Source organism: Macrotis lagotis, chromosome 4 (assembly GCF_037893015.1).
Source record: "Macrotis lagotis isolate mMagLag1 chromosome 4, bilby.v1.9.chrom.fasta, whole genome shotgun sequence".
In the NCBI taxonomy this organism is placed as follows: Eukaryota; Metazoa; Chordata; class Mammalia; order Peramelemorphia; family Peramelidae; genus Macrotis; species Macrotis lagotis.
In genome coordinates this window covers 113578352-113597588 of record NC_133661.1, presented here as the reverse complement: position 1 = coordinate 113597588, position 19237 = coordinate 113578352, and the positions used below count along the sequence as shown (strand labels likewise).

At 38.8% G+C, this 19237-nt stretch overlaps 1 protein-coding gene across 4 annotated transcripts in view; it reads right to left on the bottom strand.

Moving 5' to 3' along the window:
* The window catches only part of ARMH3 (armadillo like helical domain containing 3), a 269046-nt gene that overhangs the window by 191733 nt on the left and 58076 nt on the right, over positions 1-19237 (bottom strand). For all 4 annotated transcript variants that reach the window (XM_074233858.1, XM_074233861.1, XM_074233860.1 and 1 more), the window contains exons 15-19: positions 16676-16777; positions 10269-10327; positions 8954-9019; positions 7482-7551; positions 6367-6427 (exon numbers count right to left, since the gene is read on the bottom strand). In XM_074233858.1, the coding sequence (XP_074089959.1) occupies positions 6367-6427; positions 7482-7551; positions 8954-9019; positions 10269-10327; positions 16676-16777 (358 nt within the window). The remainder of the gene's footprint in view (positions 1-6366; positions 6428-7481; positions 7552-8953; positions 9020-10268; positions 10328-16675; positions 16778-19237) is intronic.

Genomic DNA, 19237 nt, shown 5'->3' with positions numbered 1-19237 from the left:
TCTCCAAGTCTACCATAGGAAGAAGAATCTGTTAGTGGGATATTGATTTAGTAACTACTGACTTTGAGAAACTACTCCTTTTGATTTGTTAGAAAACATACTGAAGACCTTAATTTGGAATTTGTTGGCAAGCTTGCTCTTTTACCACCAGAGGTGGTCAAAGACCCAGCTGACAGCACAGCATGAGCAAGACTTTCAGATGACTCAGAAAACTGCACTCTCTGATGAAGATGATGACCTATAAAAGAAGGAAGCTGGAGCCCAGCATTAGGAGTTTAATTTTATTCTGTTGGCATCTGTCCTGTGATGTCAATGGTTCAATATGTTTGCTACTTTATTATACAGCTGAACAGAATACATGTCTAATCTTGGTGTTGTGGAAGATGATGAATGGGCTTCAGAGTAAATGTGACAGTTTGAAAAACATAATTCTTATTTGAGACCATATATTTAGCTATTTGAGACCACAATCACATTCCCCTTGAGTTTTAAATATAAGACTGCTGCAATCCCACCACAATATTCAGTGGTGACTCTTGTTGGTTAGTGTCATTTCCAACCCTTTTCTGTTTCAATTACAGTAATGTTGAATTTCAAAAAAAAAATGTTGACTTTCAAAATTCTCTTTCCCTGTTACCATGGAAAAAATGAGGTTGCCACCCTTGTGAGTCTCCCCATTAAATGGCAACTACTCCACAACATTGGGCTTTTTCCTGGGGAGCAGGTTGTTTAAGGGGAGTCAGTCAAGGTGAGTTAACAACAGAGTTAGGTTATTCTGCTCACAGGAGCAGAACTAGGTTGCTGAGAGAAGTAATTAGACTTAAGTTTCTAAAGCCTTGGAATCCTGAAAAGCTATTTTCTATACCAACAGTACACATGCCAGAAGAGATTATCTCCAAGCAGACAGAAATAAGTGAGTGAGCAAGGAAAGAAAAAGAAAAACTGTCAGTTTTTCTTAAACATAAAAACACATAGAATTCTATAGTATAAATAGAATTTCTTTTTTTCTACCCAGAATCCTAGATATATCTCTACAGGGATAGTAGTTAAGAGTTCTACCTACTGAGTTATTTTGTATTATCCCCACAACACTCCCTCCCCTAACACCACTATGGTTTTCTTACGAAGGTTATGGGGAAGAGATGAAAACCTCTATTACAGAATTTATATGAACACATTACCTCCCTGGCTTTCCAGCTGGTGGGGGAACTATTATATACACCACTTAGAGAATCATGAACATGAGTGAAATTGAGCGGTTATGTGTCCCTTCTCAGATCAACTTGCTCTTCTGCCTATTCATCAAAAGGGGAGGAAAGGTCCATGTAAAAGGGGGGTGGGAAAAGCCTTCATTATCACAATTACTGCACTCCAAATTGTGAGGAAATGCTAAGTTAGGGTTCTCATAGCAACGTTAACTTGATATATTCTATAGCTAGGTAGGCTTTGATTGCTAGGTAAGCTATTAAATATCCATTTTAATATTCAGTCTATACAATGTGGATAAATTAATGCTCCTTATTTGAGAGTATTAGCTTTTGCATTTCCTATTTTCATTTTAAATTTCAAAACTTAATGTTCAATTAAATAGAATTTTAACACTTAAAACCACTAGTGTTCAGAGGTCTCTAAATTGCTTGGAATCCAATGTCTAATTCTAGTTTCCAAGCTCTGGCTCCCCCTCCTCTTCCCAATGGAGGTATTCAACAAAGGTTTCTGGAGAGGAGGCTCAATCAGCAGCACTGGGAATGCTACTTTATCCTGTAAATGAAAAGATCAGGAACTATAGGTTTACATTTTACCTACCTTAAGGTTTTTTTTTTAGGGCTTTTTTTTTTTGCAAGGCAAATGGGGTTAAGTGGCTTGCCCAAGGCCACACAGCTAGGTAATTATTAAGTGTCTGAGACCGGATTTGAACCCAGGTACTCCTGACTCCAGGGCTGGTGCTTTATCCACTGCGCCACCTAGCCACCCCTTTACCTTACCTTAAACAAGTTGCAAGACTCCAGACATGGACTCACACAACTTAGAGATTGTAAACAAAGAAAGAGAATATTTCTCCCATTACTGAATGGTGTTTATCATTGGAACAGTTAGTCTCTCAATACAGAAAAACAGAGACAGACAAGGGAAACAACTAATTCCAATTTTAAAAATGTAAGCAAAAGTTGCCACAATTTAGAAAGGCTCTTGCTAAAATGAAAGGGGTAACAATTTGGAAAGGCTAGCAGTGGTAGGTTAAAAAATGTCACAATATGGAGGAGTCACTGATAGGTTGAATTTTTTTCAAGGGAGAAATACCATGATAGTAAGAAGAATGGAAATCATGCCATGAGATGATCAACTAGAGGAATAAAGGATGTGCAATCTAGTGAAAGTAAACTTAAGGAGCATATGATAACTGTCATCAAATAACTCACTTAACAGAGTCATCAAATAATTCACATGTTCTCAATTTCTGGTAATCAGTTGACTTAGCTTTTGAACTCTCACCTTAAGGCTGAACCATCTTAATGATGACTACATTAATGCAAATTTATCTAGTTAGACCCCAACTTCATTTTCCTTTTAGCTTTCTTGATATGTGCCACTTCTTGATCTGCCTGCCTCCATTCTCTATCTTACCCCCCCCACTTCCTGCTCCAAGTACATATATGAAATTGACAATACCATAACTTTTGGAAAGGGTGTTATCAGTTATCTTTAACTATCCATACCAAAACCACCTTTCCTGGCCACTACAACAACCCTGTATGTGTTGTCTCCCTCTATTAAAAAGTAAGTGAGGTGAGGCCAGGGCCTATCTCACTTTTTGTTCTATATTCCCAATGCATAGTGCCTGGCATATATTAAGTCTTCAAAAAATGTTTTTTGATTCATTCAAGAACTAATATTCATTCCTTTTGGCCCCAGAGGGTAGGTCTAGAATCAATGGATTAAAATTGCCAAGAGATCATGGTTTGAAATAAGGAAAAGCTTCCTAACAATTGGAATTGTCCAAAAAACAGAAAGAAGGCAATAGACTTCCCATCACTAGAGTTCATCAAGAATAATCTAGATCATGTGTCCAGTCTTTTAGCTCTTCTGGGCTACATCACCCAACAAAAACTTGTCAAGGGTTGCATATAAAATTTAATATTTATTAATGACTATAATGTAATCTATATTACATGAGTATAATAACAAAAGGTGAAATGCTGCATGAATGAGCTCTGAGGTCTGCATGTGGCCCATGGGCTGCAGATTGGACACAATGGACTTGATGACCATCTGTCAGGTATAGAAAGGATTTCTGCTTACATATGTATTAGGCAAGATGGCCCCTAAATTCAGTTGCTACAAAACTAAGAACAAGAGAAACTGAGAATAAGACAGGCAGAGTAGGATAAAGAGAAAATAGGAACAAAGGAATAGTAGTCAGACAAAATAGGCCAGGTTTTCTCTAACAACTTCATTTGGTTTCTCTATCTAACATGGCCTAACTTTGTCTGGGTTCCAAAGAATAAATTTAAGAGACAAAAAGGGAGCTACCTCAGGGTAGAGATGAGAGTACTGAGTTCTAGGGCTTCAATCTGAGAAGAGGGGACTCTCCTTGAGATATTATTGATTTCACAAAACTTGAGAAGATATTCATGATTGTCAACCATATGGCCCATAATCCTTGTCAAGAAAATGGAATGAAACTAATATCCTGGACTTCTGAACAGTAACCACATAAGATCCAGGGACTCCAGAATTTGACTCATAATTATATTTATGAACTCATTACCCTGCTGGCAAAGATATTGCTTCTTCAGTAATGTTCTGATTCTCAGGAACACACAGCCTTGGTAGGGAGAGAAAGATACAAGGACAGAAAAAGGCCAAAAACTTTTTCCTCTAGTGGTTGTCAGATCTAAAGACACTGATAGATAAAATATCCAAGGGATCTCGAAAAATATCACTATCACAAATAGAGAATAAACAAACTATCTTCTAGTGGTAACATTTTTTCCTTCTTGAAGCCTTCATAATAATTTCTCCCTGATTCTGCTCTAACACCTCACTATACTGCCTAGTCTGACACATTATTCATAGAGACTTCCTATCACTTTCTCCACTTTCTCTGTGATACTGTAATTAGGTCTGCTGATCTTAAAGGATCCTCTCAGATAGGATTTTAATGAAAGGAGCTGTATAAACAAATGTCATCTGAGAGACTCAGGCATCTTTTAAGCTTCTCCTTATTTATTAGTTATGCCTTTTTAATGCACATGTGCGTTTTAAGCCTGCAAGCAAATATTCTACCTCCTCTATAATCCTCAGTCAGGTATAAGAGGCAACACCTCTTCCCTGGAAGTTGTCTAGGGCTTAGGAATGTCTGACACAGGAGTCTAGACTTTCCAAAAATGAATATAAGGAAAAGAGTTAGCTCTCCCCCCAAAATTTACATTTCCCCAAACTCCTAGATACCCACATAACTATTAGGACTTTGATCATAGAGGGAATTATTTAGGGAGGCTTTTCTATCCCTCACTATTCTAAGAGAAACTGATTCTTTCCTTCTCTTCTTCTTAGATGTGACTACTATTTACTTTACCTAAAAGCATTCTCAAAAAAAGTACACTGACTTCATTTCTAACCCCGATTCTAGGGTGTTTTGAACTGCAGTTTCATTTCCACATTTCTTACATTTTGCCAAATTTATTATAAATTTATCTGAAATAGCAAAAATTTGCTTTGTTTTCAATTTTTCATTTCATCATACCCTATAAGAAAATAAAGTACAAAAAGAAAAGAAATAGCAGTAATCCAGTTGGGAGTTGGATAAATTCATCTAAAAGGGACCTGATGTTCCACTGCTGAAACCTGGATGAAAAGGGAAACATGCCCAATGGTAGAAATGAAGAAAGAGGATTCAGTTTGAGGATGGTATCTTCTGCCCAGCCTTGGTTGCCTTACTGCCTACATTTTCTTTTCCACTTCCCCTGATTTCAGGACATTCAATAAGAGAAAAGGCAGAAACACAGAAAAAGATGTAGGAAAAAAAAAGATATAAAAACTTAAAACACTGGAGTGCCTGAGAGCCACAGAGAAAGGATCTCTGAAAAGCTCAGCACACAAGAGGTTGCCTAAGTCCAGAGCTTGTAGATTTGGTTCTGCCAAGGTATGCAGTACTTTCCTATAATTACTTAGCAAGCATCATTTCCTAAAACACAAGACAGCAGATCTGAGAATTAAGAGTCTAAAAAAAAATCAAATCTAATCCCCCAAATCACCCAGGTACAGAGCCACCTGCCTTAAAAGAAGCAGTACCCTTATATGATGAGCATTACAGAGCTTTTCAAAACCCCTAGAATTAAAAAGGTGGTTTCAATTTACCCAAAAGTCCCTAAAGGAAAAAGCAAATCAACAACAATAACAACAACAAAAACCCAAAAAGTTACCCAGCAGTAAAATTCTCATCACTCCTTTAGCTCTGGGAAACCTAAGACAAAATCTTAAGACATAACCAAAGACAGTCCTTCTAGAAAAGTAGGAGTCCTGTTCCATCAGATGATAAAATCTTTTCCCTCCCCAGATTCCAGGCCAGGTATTCTAAAGAAGCAGAGAAAGCTTGCTATATAATCAATATCCTGTCCTGCCAAAGAGAAAAGAAGCACTGAAGCTGATATAAGACCAAATTCTGATCCTTTCTGAGGAGTAAATAGAATGCACTCATTATAACTGGGGTCAAAATGCAACTATTCCTAGGCCTAAAAGAGAAGAGGTCTTTGAAGGTACAGATAGGAGCTGCAATGTTGGCAATTTATTTGCATCTAAAAGTTCCTCAATTTCTTATGGTTGTGCATATTGTAAGGAACTGTAATTGACAGCAAATCTTCATAGTGGGCTAAAAATTTCATTCAATGACCCCACATAAGCCCATCTAACATATAAAATCAATGAAGTCATACAGACCAGGTCCTTGGGAACAAGAACCAAGCTCAGTTTTCAAGTTGCTCTCTCCCCCCCAAGAAACTATTTTACTGGCCTGCCAAGGCACTGCATCTGCCTCAGTAAGTTGCTGAGGCCTCATGTTTTTGGCCTGTGACACACATGCTATTCAGTCTTGACCACTCTGGGCAACAGGCCTTGTCTCTGAGTGCAACTGCCTAGAATATGTGGCTAGAGACACTGGCAACCTCCAAACTAGCTTATACATTTTTTTTTTCTCTTAGAAAGATGCACAAATCCACTCTGAAGAATGTCCTCTGGCTCTTCTCCCCACACACAAATGTAATTTTCTGAAAGTAAGAATATTTAGAAATCTTGTGGGACTCATCTCCTTCTTACTCAATTCCATGAGATCAATCTGTACATATACAAATGGTCTGCGGCACTTACACATAAAGATCCATAGGAAACTCTTTCATCATGTGTGTAACAATGAACTCCACCATCAGATCTGAAAAGAACAAGAAAAATCAGATAGACAAGAAGAAACTGGAAATAAGTGTTCAAGCTGAACAAAAAGTCTCATACATATATCTTTATTCACCCCTAAGTTTCCTTTTTTGAAAGACTAAATCCTGAGGCCAGCCTGCTTCCTAGAGGGTAACAAAGAAACAAGCTCCCCCTCCCCCTGCCAAGAGGCTGTTTCCATTAGTCAATAAATTCAGACACATGAGGGATGCTCTATTGTAGAGCTATTTCATAGCATGGCACAAATATAAAATAGCAAAGGGAAGTCATTCTCTCTTAGAATGATGTGATGAGGCAAGCAGAGGAGGAATTATGGATTATCCATGTTGCAAGACTCTGCTCTGCAGCTATGTCAATCTACCTCATCTCAATATCATGCTCAGTTTGACAGATATTGACTGAAATAGTCAGGGGGTCTGTGGGTTAATACAGGCTTAGTATAAAGTCTTAATTACTGTTTCTAAATGCAAGTAGATTTAGCTATCAGGGCTGGATGGCCAGGAGAAATGAGATTAAGAGTACAGTCAATTCCTCTGGGGAAAATTCAGTATCCTGGGCAGAATATAGTCCTGCCTGCCTGTCAGTCTTGTCAGCTGCATCTCGGTTTATCCCATCCAGTATTAGATTACAAATCTGAACTCTGACTAGGATTTCAAATCTCATGACCTCTAGCTAACAGACTAGATAGACCAAAAGAGAAAGGAAAAATTCTGGGAAACTTGAAATGGGATAGTTCACAGAGCTGAGATATGCATCAAGCTGAGGCATGGTCATTCATCTCACTGGAAAAGGTATTTCTCTTATGAACAAGAGCACCAGTGATAAGCAAGGTTTGATTAAAAACACAAAATTAGACATACTTTCTCAGGTCAAGGAAGCAGTCCATTAAGAAGTTAAATCTATTTAGCTAGAAACCTCCTCCCTTAGGAAAAATACAACAACTTTCAAGTGTTATCTATCCTCCCTTTTTGAATATCTTCAGAGTCCAAAGCTGTGACTGTTCCTGGAAAACCCTAAATGTGTCATTAGTCACTCACCCAGCACTGCACACACCAAAGGGCGGCAAGGAAGGTTCTTGTCGGCTGCTTTCTTCCTGTGTCTCATAGGCTTCAAATACACAAGCATAAAAGGAAATCAGGGAATGCCTGAAAGGACACCTAATACATCATTTCTACATTTTTTTTCATACAGATAAATGATCACCATAAGCCTACAGCTTTTCATTTGTGTTACTTAAAGGAAGATGGATTAGACATGTTCCTCAGTCAAAAAATTGTGGCAGAAATGAAAATCACAGCAATCTGACAGTTCCCCAAGGACTCTGGGGCAACCTTAAGGAAGAGTTTGGTAGAATGACCTTCACAAACTAGGGTAATGGCAACAAGATTTCCATTCAGAAAATAAATAGAGCAAAAACTAAGCAGGGAATTAAACTAAACCTTATCTTGATGCTTTTAAACCTCCCCCTAACCTCAGGTAAAACATCAAGTCTTCATATTTTATTCCTTCCATTGCATAGATGATGAAAGTAAGGCACCTCCTAAACTTAGCCAATAGTATCAAAAGAAGATATTGAGACAATTTTTTCTACTTTATATTTTTTCTATTTTACAGATGTACTGAGGGAATAATTGCCATTTAATGCATAGCCAATATATCTCAACCTCTTGGTTAACTTTAAAGCACCTTGACTTCCTTCCTTCCTTCTTGCCTCCCTCCTTCTATCCTCTCCCTTCTTCCTTTCCCTTCCTTTTTTCCCCCTGTCCACCTAGGGAATCATATCCTTACCAGTGGGTGCTCTGCCCAAAGGAATATAAATCTAGAATGCTCAACTTCACAAGATATCTTGGGGTTTATAGGTTAGATTTCTTTCTTAAGGACCAAGCCTTAAACTGAAATCACTGTGGTTCACATTGATTATCCAACCATAGGTCCCAGCCCAAGCCTCACTTGGTCATTGTTTGAGCCCTGATGACTCAGAATGAGAGTAAACAGCAATTTTTCTTTTTTGATCAGAAACCATGAAATTCTTCCCCTCCCAGAATGACTTTTTCAAACTAGGTAAAAGAGATTACTCTTTGCCTTATTTCTTACCTAATCTTAAATCACTGAATGGCTTGTGCCTCAGTCAAATTGAGACTAACTTTAATGTAAAAAGGTCTCCCATTACATTCAAAGCTGTCTCCAGTCATCCTGACCTATATCTTGCCATAGGATCCAGATGGCTCCAGAGGAAAGAGTAAAGCTGGTTAAGTCTGCACAGCCCTCCCTCATTTAAATACAATTAACTTGCACGTCATGGCATCACCTTCCTGATGTCATGGTCCTCTTCGAGAACGAAAGAGAAACAAGTATGACTATAACCTATGACAACCTAAGTCCACCCTCCCAATTAAGTCACAACTCCAGATCTTGCTATGAAAGTCAGAGCCCAGGATAGTCAAAAGGAGTAATAGAGAGGGATTAAGAAAAAGTCCCTTTGCAAAGCAAGAACCAAAAGCCTACCTACCATTCTGTGAAGATTTACTCGAAAATTCATGTTGTCATCATGTAAAAATGCATTAGCATACTGGTCCTAGAGTATGTGGAGGTAGAAGTTAAGAGAAAAGAAAAGAAAAAAGGAATTAATTGAGCAATCTGCCATTCCAAGTCTAAAGAAACAAGTGCCCACGGGTTCAAGCAAGAAAATCAAGAGATTTTCTTGGGTAATCTTTGTCCCCATGAGTCCCCCAACCTGTAATAAATTTAAAAGACAAAGCTTGAGACAAATATGGAAGGGAATGTATTTCCTATATATCTTTTCCCTTCATATTCATTTAAGTTATAGCTCCTATTACTAACATCTCCATGCAAAGTTCCAAAAGGCTGTGCCAAGAACTGACACTAGTCTCAATGGAGTTGTAGGGGCAGCTCATAGAATGACCCTGATCCCTAAACCTTCACCCCCTAGCTCTGGTCAGGGCTGTCAGTAAATCACTGATTTTCAAGAGAGATCAGAAAGAAAAATCTATTGACCCTCACACCTGACACTCCCTTCTGAAGAAATAACCTACTCAGGGCCACAAATTAGGAGAAACCACTAAGGCTTGCAGGAAAAAAAAACCTTTTTTTTGAAGATATTCTCAGAGATAAGTGGCAGTCTTTATAACAAACAAACCTTAGTTCTAAGGAAAGCAAACCATCTTCACAGGCTGGAAGGAGAAGAAATATAGTCAATCCTACCCCAAGGGAAATATGGAAAGAAGAATAAGGGATTAGGAAAATCACTGCTCCCTATATACTCTCCTGCTTTTGCTAATTCCTAGAAAAAGGGAGATTCAAAACAAGAGCGAGGAAGAGGAAGGAGCCAGGCTAGCGGTAGGAACAGGGGCTGGGTTAGGGGAAGGAACAGGGGCTTAGGCTAGAGGCAGGAATGGAGGCCAGGGTAAAAGAAAGGGCAGGGGCTGAGATAAGGGTGGAGGCAAAGAGAAGGGAAAAAAAGGTCAAAGTTGTCACTTCAGGACCCAGGATGAATTTTAGATTTAGAATAAATATCCAAAGGTGCCTCCTTTAGTAAGAAGGGCCCTTCTGCTTTCCTCTAAGGCTCCTGCTCTTTACCAAACTCTAGAATCAATTTAACAAACTTTTCTATTCCTCTCCCCCTCCTGCAGCAACTGAAGTGTCTTTTTCCTTTTGCTAAGCATAAAAGATCCTATCTGATCCTCCAAAATAGGGTGACTTTCTTTCCAAACCCAAAGGACTCTAACAAGAGGAAGAGGTTAGAAAGAAACAGAAGAAAGGACTCATTTGAAAGACAGATTGACTCAAAGGCTGGAGGAACCCACCTCAGCGATGCACGTGAGGATAATCAGACAGAGTTTGCCACTGTGGAGGCGGTGTTCATCTGCAAAGGAACAACAAATCTTTCTCAGATGTGCCCAAAGCACCCCTAACATCCCCTAGCGAATGAGGGAACAATATTTGTTCCTGTCACAGAGGCCACAAAATAAAATTCTTCACTTGCTTGTTGGTACCATAAAATACCTGGCATGAGACAAGGTCTTTGGGAGGAATAAAAAAAATCAAAAGATCACTATGATCTTTCTTGCTCACTTTCTAGACAAAGAGAGATCCAAAAGACTCCAGGACATCATTTTCAATTGTTCTGACATTCTGTCTAAGTCATTTCTTCCCTATAACAAGGCCTTAAAACCATAGTCATGGGTATTTGTTATCAGATACAATGATCCTCAAATACCTTGCTACTCAGGAGAGCTTTTCTGTCCATCTCACTCCACTGTCAATAAACATTAGGATCACCAGCTAACCCCAAATGAAAACACTGGGATCCTATGACCTGTACAAAGCATAATCATGGTTAGAGACTGACAGGAAGACTAGGAGTTTCTTATCTCAAGCTTAGGTTCAGTCATCTCATTAGACCAAGACCCTCCCTATTGGGACCAAAAACACCAAGAGTGACCTAGAAGGTACCACTCCTCCCATCAGTGGGAAAAGTCCCTCCTACACTACTGGTTATTAAAATGTCAAAACTTATGATCCTGAAGAGTAAGAAGAGGAGACAACCAACCAAACATAATCAGGAATACCTGATGTTCTGGTTTAGTCCTGGCAGCACCCAAATAGAAAATTGTTCTTCAGCAAAAACCTCTCAATAAGACTGCAATGTTGAACTAGCTAACCAGTACCTTTTTTTTTAAAGGTTTTTGCAAGGCAAATGGGGCCAAGTGGCTTGCCCAAGGCCACACAGCCAGGCAATCATCAAGTGTCCGAGACCGGATCTGAACCCAGGTACTCCTGACTCCAGGGCCAGTGCTCCATCCACTGCACCACCTAGCCACCCCCCTAACCAGTACCTTTTGCTTTGACATTCATCTGTTTCTCTTGCGAAGTCTGAACTTTTAAATAAAACTCTAACAACTTAGAAGTACAATGGAAGCTACTACTGCAACCCTTTCCAACTCAACATAGAAAAGACAGTGGTCAGCACTTCTCACTGAGTAATCCTAAGGGGTGGGAAGTACAAGCAGATATTGTAATACTACTTTCCTGAATGTGAGCTGCCTCCCTGCCCTATCATTTTGTCTACAGAATCACTTACTGTCACATCTCCCTCAGATGATAGGTGGATGGACCCTCCCCCAGAAACCCACAGTCCATCTTTCTGGGGTAGCAATATTTCTTTTGCATAAGAAAAAAAAGAAATCAGAATGGGGACCCTCAAATAAAACTCCAAACCAGAAACTGAGTCTTTCCTAAAGAATAAAGAATCCTAAAAAAAAAAAAAAAAAAAAAAAAAAAAAAGAATAAAGAAGTTTGTTGCCCAAGTTCTGATGTAAGCAAGTCTTCAACAAGCAAGCAAAGAATTCTAGCAACAGGACAAAGATCCTGTAACCCTTTTGAAATCAATCTCAGCAGCACATGAATTGGATTTGAGTTCAGGGGTGCTAAGCTAAGCCACTAGCCTCACTTTCTCCTCCAAAGCCATCGGGGTTCAGTAACCAGATATGAATCAGGATGACCGGAGATGGCCCTGGATGACAGGTAATCAGGGTTAAATGACTTGCCCAAGGTCACATACTAATATCTGAGGCCAAATTTGAACTCAGGTCCTCCTGACTCCAAGACTGATGCTCTGTCCATCTCAAATCCTAGCCTGCCTCCATTGGCCTTTATCAATGTTTCTTGTTACACATTTCAGTTGTCTGTTAATGAAGACCCACCCCAGCCTAGAATTGAAATACTCCCTGAAATCCAAAATGTCACATTGATTCAACTCCCAGTTTTGCATTTTATTTTATGAATCCCAGAGATGGGACAGAGATGTTTATGTAATTATCAAGCTAACAATGAGATAAAGAGGCCTGAATTTCATGGTGATATCTCAAGCAAGACTTAAAATTAATTTTCTGAGTGATTTCAATGCTGATACTCTCTTTGACAGCTATAAACTTTCTAGGGGAAGGTTACTAGTTTCCAAAAAGGAGAAGCGATTGCCCCAGGAAATTCTAGTGTCACAAGAAACTAGTTATCCTATGCCTGTTGGATCTCACTTGCCATTCCAAAGAAGTTATTTCTGAAGTTCAGTCATTGTTAACACTATTAACACTTTTTCCATAGTCTTGCAATGTAAATTCCCTGATAGAGCCCTCAGAAACTTAAAGATTATTTAAAAGGCCCTTATTTATAGGGGAACAAGAGATGAAGGAAGATGCAAAGTAAAAAGTCACTGAAAGGAGGAGCAATTAGGTGGCGCAGTGGAAACAGCACTGGCCCTGGAGTCACTGAAAGGTAACCATAATGATGTTTGTCCATTTTCTTTTTTTTTAGTTTTTTTTTTTTCTTTGCAAGGCAATGGGGTTAAGTGGTTTGCTCAAGGCCACACAGTTAGGTAATTATTAAGTGTCTGAGGTTGGATTTGAACTCAGGTACTCCTGACTCCAGGGCCGGTGCTCTATCCACTGCATCACCTAGCAACCTCTGTCCCTCATTTTCAAAGAAGACATCAGGGATGTGATGACATGACGAGCACATGAACTGGATTTGAATGAGGGGGTGCTGATGAGTCCAGAGTCATCTGGGTCCAGCAACCAGATATGAATCAGGACGACTGGAGATGGCCCTGGATGCATAGCAATCAGGGTTAAGTAACTTGCCTAAGGTTACATAGCTAGTAAGTGTCAGAGGTTGGATTCAACCTCCCATCCTATTGATTCCAGGGCCAGTGCTCTATCCACTATGCAATCCAGCTGCCCAGAACCATAATCTAACATAGTAGCTCCCTAACTATACCTGTACAGATTGCTCCCAGTCCCAGAATCAATGTCCCAGACTAATTTTCAATATTTACTTCCCTATCTGGTCAGGATACTATTTACTGCAAGATTGTTTTTTTCTCTTTGTTTTCCTCCAGGTTCCAGAGGCTATTCCTTCCTCCATCATCACTCCTACCTCTGAATCCTACCACCTCATTCTTCCCTTCCCAGCGCCATCTACAAAAATTATACACACTCAACACTGCAAAATACATCCAAAACTGAACTCAGCTTCCCTCTTGAAAACCGACCCCAATTTCTCTAAATTCTGTTGAAGCTATCAACACCCTTCCCAGCAACCAAGCTTGCAATATCAGTTACCCTTGCCACTGTCAAATTCAAAAAACTGCTAGGTTCTCTTGATCCTACCTCCATAATCTCTCTCAAATCTGTTCCTCCTTTCCATTTTCATTTTTAAATAATATTGTCTTTTTTCCCAATTACGTGTAAAAAAATTTTTTTTTTAAAATTTTGAATTCCAAATTCTCTATCTCCCTTGTTCCCCTCCCCTCTCCCTGAGATGGTAAGCAATTTGATATGGTTTTTACATGTGTAATTATGTAAAATGTTTCCATATTAGTAATGTTGTGAAATAAAACACAGAGCAAAAAAAACTCACAAAAAGTAAAAAGTAAAAACTAATTTGCCTCAAACTGCATTCAGATTTTATCAGTTCTTTCTCTGGAGGGGACAGCACTTTTCATCATACCTTGAAAATTGTTTTAGATCACTATATTACTAAGAATAGCTAAATCATTCACAGCTGATCATCACATAATAAAATGCTGTTAAAAACAATTTTCTCATTTTGTATCAGTTCATTTAAGTCTTCCCAAGTTTTCTGAAAGCATCCCATCCACCATTTCTTATATTCCATTAATATTATATACACGAACTGTTCAGTCATTCTCCAAGTAATGAACATCCTCTCAATTTCTAATTCCAGGGCAGCTAGGTGGCACAGCAGATAGAGCATCAGCCCTGGGGTTGGGAAGACAGAATTCAAATCCAATCTCAGACACTTAATAATCACCTAGCTGTGTGTCTATGGGCAAGTCACTGAACCCCACTGCCTTGCAAAAACAAAACAAATCAAAATTTCTAATTCCTTACTATCACAAAAAAGAATTGCTACCAATATTTTTGTACAAATAGACCTTTTTCCCTTTTTAAAAAAATATCTCTTTGGGGTACAGACCTAGTAATGGTGTTGATGGGTCAAAATCTATACAGTTTTATGGTCCTCTATGCATAGGTCCAAATAGTTCTCCAGCATGGTTAGATCAGTTCATAATACCATTAACAATGCATTAGTGTCCCAATTTTCCCACATCCCCTACAACATTTATCATCACTACCACTTTATTTCTTAATTTAATATTTTCCCCAACTATACATTAAAATAATATTTAACATTTGTTTTTTCTTAATTTGAGTTCCAAATTCTCCCCTTCCTCCCCCCCCCATTCCCACTGAGAAGGTAAGCAATTTGATAAAAGTTATATATGTGCTTGTGAAAAATATATTTCCACGATCATTTATTTTTTTGGTGAGGCAACTAAGGATGAAGTGACTTGCTTAGAATCAAGTGTCTGAGACCAGCTTTGAACTCAGGTCCTCCTAACTCAAGGGCCAATGCTCTATCAACTGCAGCACCTAACTGCCCTTCCATGTCACTTCAACAATCCTAAATCAAGCCCTCATTACCCTTAATTTGCACTATTATAATTCCAATCTCAAATCTCTCCAATTGATCTTTCATAGTGCTACTCAAGCAATCTTCCTAATATATTATTCTGATAATGCAAATTATTCAAAACCCTTCAATGACCGTCTACCAGATAAAACTTAACTCCCTATCTTGGAATTCAAGAGCTTCCCACCATCTGGCTTCAACTTACCTTTCCAAATAATCTATAACCTAGCCAAAATGACAATTCAAGATTTTTAATCTGGTCTGCTCCCATCCATAGGTGAGGGATTTCCTCACATTGCTCCCTCATACCTTAAGAACATTTTCCTCTCTTCTATCCAATTCAAGTTATTCCACCTCTCTTAAGTCTTTTTAAGTCCTCCTAAGGACTTAAATTCTTTTCCTTTCCAAATATATCATCGCATTTTGCCTGCACCTAACACATTTTGATGTGCTACCACATCTAAATTAAGCTTCCCCATTAAACTGTAATCTCCATGAGATTAGGAAATATGTCTTATTTTTATTTTTGTATCCCTAATGGCTAATATGGTGCCTTGAACATAATAGGTGCTTGTTCAAAGTTTGCTGAACTGAATTAAAAGCAGCAGTCATCAAAGGGCACCTGGAGAGGGAAATCTGAAAGGCTAGCCTCTCTTCCCCCCCCCCACAAGGCAAGGGGGTTAAGTGGCTTGCCCAAGGCCACACAGCTAGGTAATTATTAAGTGTCTGAGGCCGGATTTGAACTCAGGTACTCCTGACTCCAGGGCCGGTGCTCTATCCACTGCATCACCTAACCACCCAAGGCTAGCCTTTCTTTAAGGGAATTCTAAGCTACCTTGCAAAAGAATAATTTCTCCACCTAAGAAAACATGATTCCAAAAACTATAGCTTTCCTAGGAAACTAAGAAAACTACAAAAACTTGCCTGGAGAGGAAATGTGTTTGTTGCTTTGTTAATTAGAGCTAAAAATATAATTTAATTTTTAACAAATACAATGCTTATTTCCAAAACAGAATCGAGAAGTTCTTTTGAAAAGAAACTTTAAAAAATGCAAAGTATTACTATAATGTAACAAGGTTATTTGGAGGAAACCTTAAATCAACTTAACACTTTTTCAAATTTTTGTTGGGATCACTCTCTTCCACTGTCCCTCACCCACCAATTAAAGAATTCCTTAAAATCAAAAACAAAGAAAATTCAGGATATGTAGTCATAGAAACCAATTCCCAAATCCCTATCCCCTCCACTCTACTGTTGCTTCTGTAGCTATCAAAGAACATAATCTCCCTGATTCTTAAGTCACTCTGTTCCCCCTCTGTATGGTTAGTCTTCAATCTTACCGTAAATTCATGCATTTTGGCATTTAGAAGGAAGCTTTCTAAGGACAACTTCTAAAGGCTTCTTTCCAAAAGGATTTATTTATCTATTTAACCTCTCCAAGAGACATGCTATTTATCACTGTCTCAAGAAACAAGGGTCCAAGTTATCCTAAGGCTAACAATTTTATCCCCGGTCCTCTCCTTGGTCATACTCCCACCAGCTTTCATGCTTCCCAAAGCCAACCACCCAAGTGCCATTTGTCTGTGAGAAATCACTTCACTTCTTCAGTATTTGGGGCAATATTTCTCCACTTAAGTCTCTGATAAGATTTTCTTGGGCAGAGGTCTGAAGAATCAGTGCTACTCATCACATATCATATCATAACACCAGTAAGACTTACCTTTAGTGTCCTGCATGACAATGGAGCTGTACTTTAAAAAGGTTATCAGTAGATTACTGGTCTGAACATCTGCATCCAGTGGGAGTTCCACAGAACTTATAACTAGAATAAAATGGATAAAATGTACTTAGCACTGACACATTCCAACCCAACTTCTCCCCATTTATAAACCAAAAATAATTGAATAATTTATTTGCTCAGGAGGATAAGCTCCAAGTTGACCTCTAGTCATATAACTGTTTTCTTCTGCTGCTCTAAAAAGGGCAAGTGGATTCTATTGTCTGACTTAAAAAAAAAGATCAGAACTCTTTTTAAAGTATCTGTCATTTGAATTTAAGAGGAAAGAGCTGGTCCTGAATCTAAAGGAATTGGTTAATAAAGGCTCATGTTCAAGAAAAACTCTGCTCAGTTTTCAAAACAGCTGAGAGCTGAGACAGAAGTCCACACACTGATTCTACCCTTCAAGCTTTCTGCATGCACATCCCTTCTTTCCCAAAGAAAGGTAAAAATAGAATATGGAAGACCTGGAAACTAAATTTTATACAACCAACTACAATTTACCCAAAGGGAACACAAAGAAAGGAAGGCCATCTTTACACTAGACCACAAATTACACAGAAGTATCAACAAAGGAGGGGAGCCTTCTACAGGGATATCTTTGTGCAGATTCCCCAAGATCCTGCTATTCTGAATCAGAGCCCTGACATTATGCTAAATGCTTTAATTTGAGGAATCAAACAAAAGCAAACAGGGGTTCTGTGATAGCCCAAACGAGCAAGGGAATCCTAAAGTCTCTCTACTCCATTTTGTACCCAGGAAGACTTAGCTGAGTTTGGGATATTACTCATAATATGTATTCATAGCCATAATGGGTCCCTCCAGAGCTGTTATGATGTATGCAGAGAACGTTTATTAACAATGGAAAACATTTGCATATTATGGATCCATAATACACAGCAAGCACAGCAAAAAAACCTTATGAGAAGAAATTAACACACCCAACCCTTGGCTGTTTTCCCACAGCTCAGCCCCTAAGAACTCATAAAAGCCAAATATATTTTTATGTTGAAACACTAAAAGGCCTTAATTCATGTTATGGGTTAATGACCTAAGGACTTTCGTTTCAAGCTATGAGCCTATTTTGAAGCTGAGAGCCCACAATCATTCCACTATCCAAAAAGGTACCTAACTGGAAAAATGGGATTTCTTCCCTGCCTACCCCTACCCCCCACAGCAGTCATTTGAAAACTGCCTTATGTAATATGTGGAAATATAGATGTGTATGTATTTTTAGTTTACCAGAAAGCCCTCTCATGCCAAGGCTGAGTTGTCAAATGTCAAGTTTGAACTGAGAACAAATGTTATAGCTAAACTGCTGGCTCTTAAAAATAATAGCTCCAGTGACATACCTTTAAATATAGCAAGGCTACCGAGCACCACTATAATTTAAAAAATCAAAGTCAAAAACAAGGCTAGAGAGCTTAGAAGCCCTGCAGGGCAAGAAAGGGACTGGGAGGAGGGAGAAAGAAAGCATCAGAACAGTGTTAAGAACAAAATCCCTCCCAAATGAAAGCCTCCTTCCTTAGGGAAGAACCATTCCACTATCTTTGGCTTTGTAATCTCTCCCAGCAGCCTTTGTGGAAGGAGACAGTGCTGGCTGTCATTTGAAAGTGGGATGATTCGTTCTTCTCATTGGAAAAAATAAAAGCACACTGGTTGTAGGTAAGTAAGCACAAGTCTTACTGTTGCATAATCAAGTGTGTGGGTGGGAGTGTTCACAATGAGCAGTTTGAAAGGCAGCTCTCTGAAGCACTGAACCCCAGTTATCACATGGAATTCGACTACAGTCATAGATAGGTATTATATATATTTTACTGAGGTTTTTAATATCCATGGTAACAGGCAGGCTGCCTCCTCATGGAAAAAGAAGCCTTTCTGCTGGGATATGCAGTGACCTGAATAGCAGGAACAGACGGGTAATCCTCCCTACTTGCCATTTCTCACTCAGATTTTGGGACTTTAGCTCTTTCAATTCCAGTTACTTCCATTTTGCTCTAGAAGACTCTCAGTATCAGTGTCACCTCCCTTGCCATGCATCTGCCCCCATTCTATCAATGCTGTCCTGAAATGCTGGGCAACAGGCACTACAGAAATATCTGACAGAGAAGAGGGAAAAGAGAACATTCTTTACAGATGGAGCACCTTTGGTCTAGTAGTTTTAATATACATAGCATGAGCCAGAGATAACTTCAGAGTTCAGCCACTCTGCCTATAAACAAATATATATACATTAGGCATAATTCCAGGCAAATGAGGTAATTTTTGTTCCTATTTTAAGATGATATATTCTGTTTATAAAAGACCATCCCAAGGTTATACCGCATTATTGAAAAAAATCTTCATTTTAAAATTTTCAGTCATGAAGAAAATTTTGTTTTTATAGGGGCAAGTTACTAGAATTACTGGAACAAGCAAAGAATACATGATTGGTGAAACCCATTCATTTCTACTTGGAGGGTTCTGGGGAAAGGGAGTCTAAAGCACAATGTATATGACAGAGGT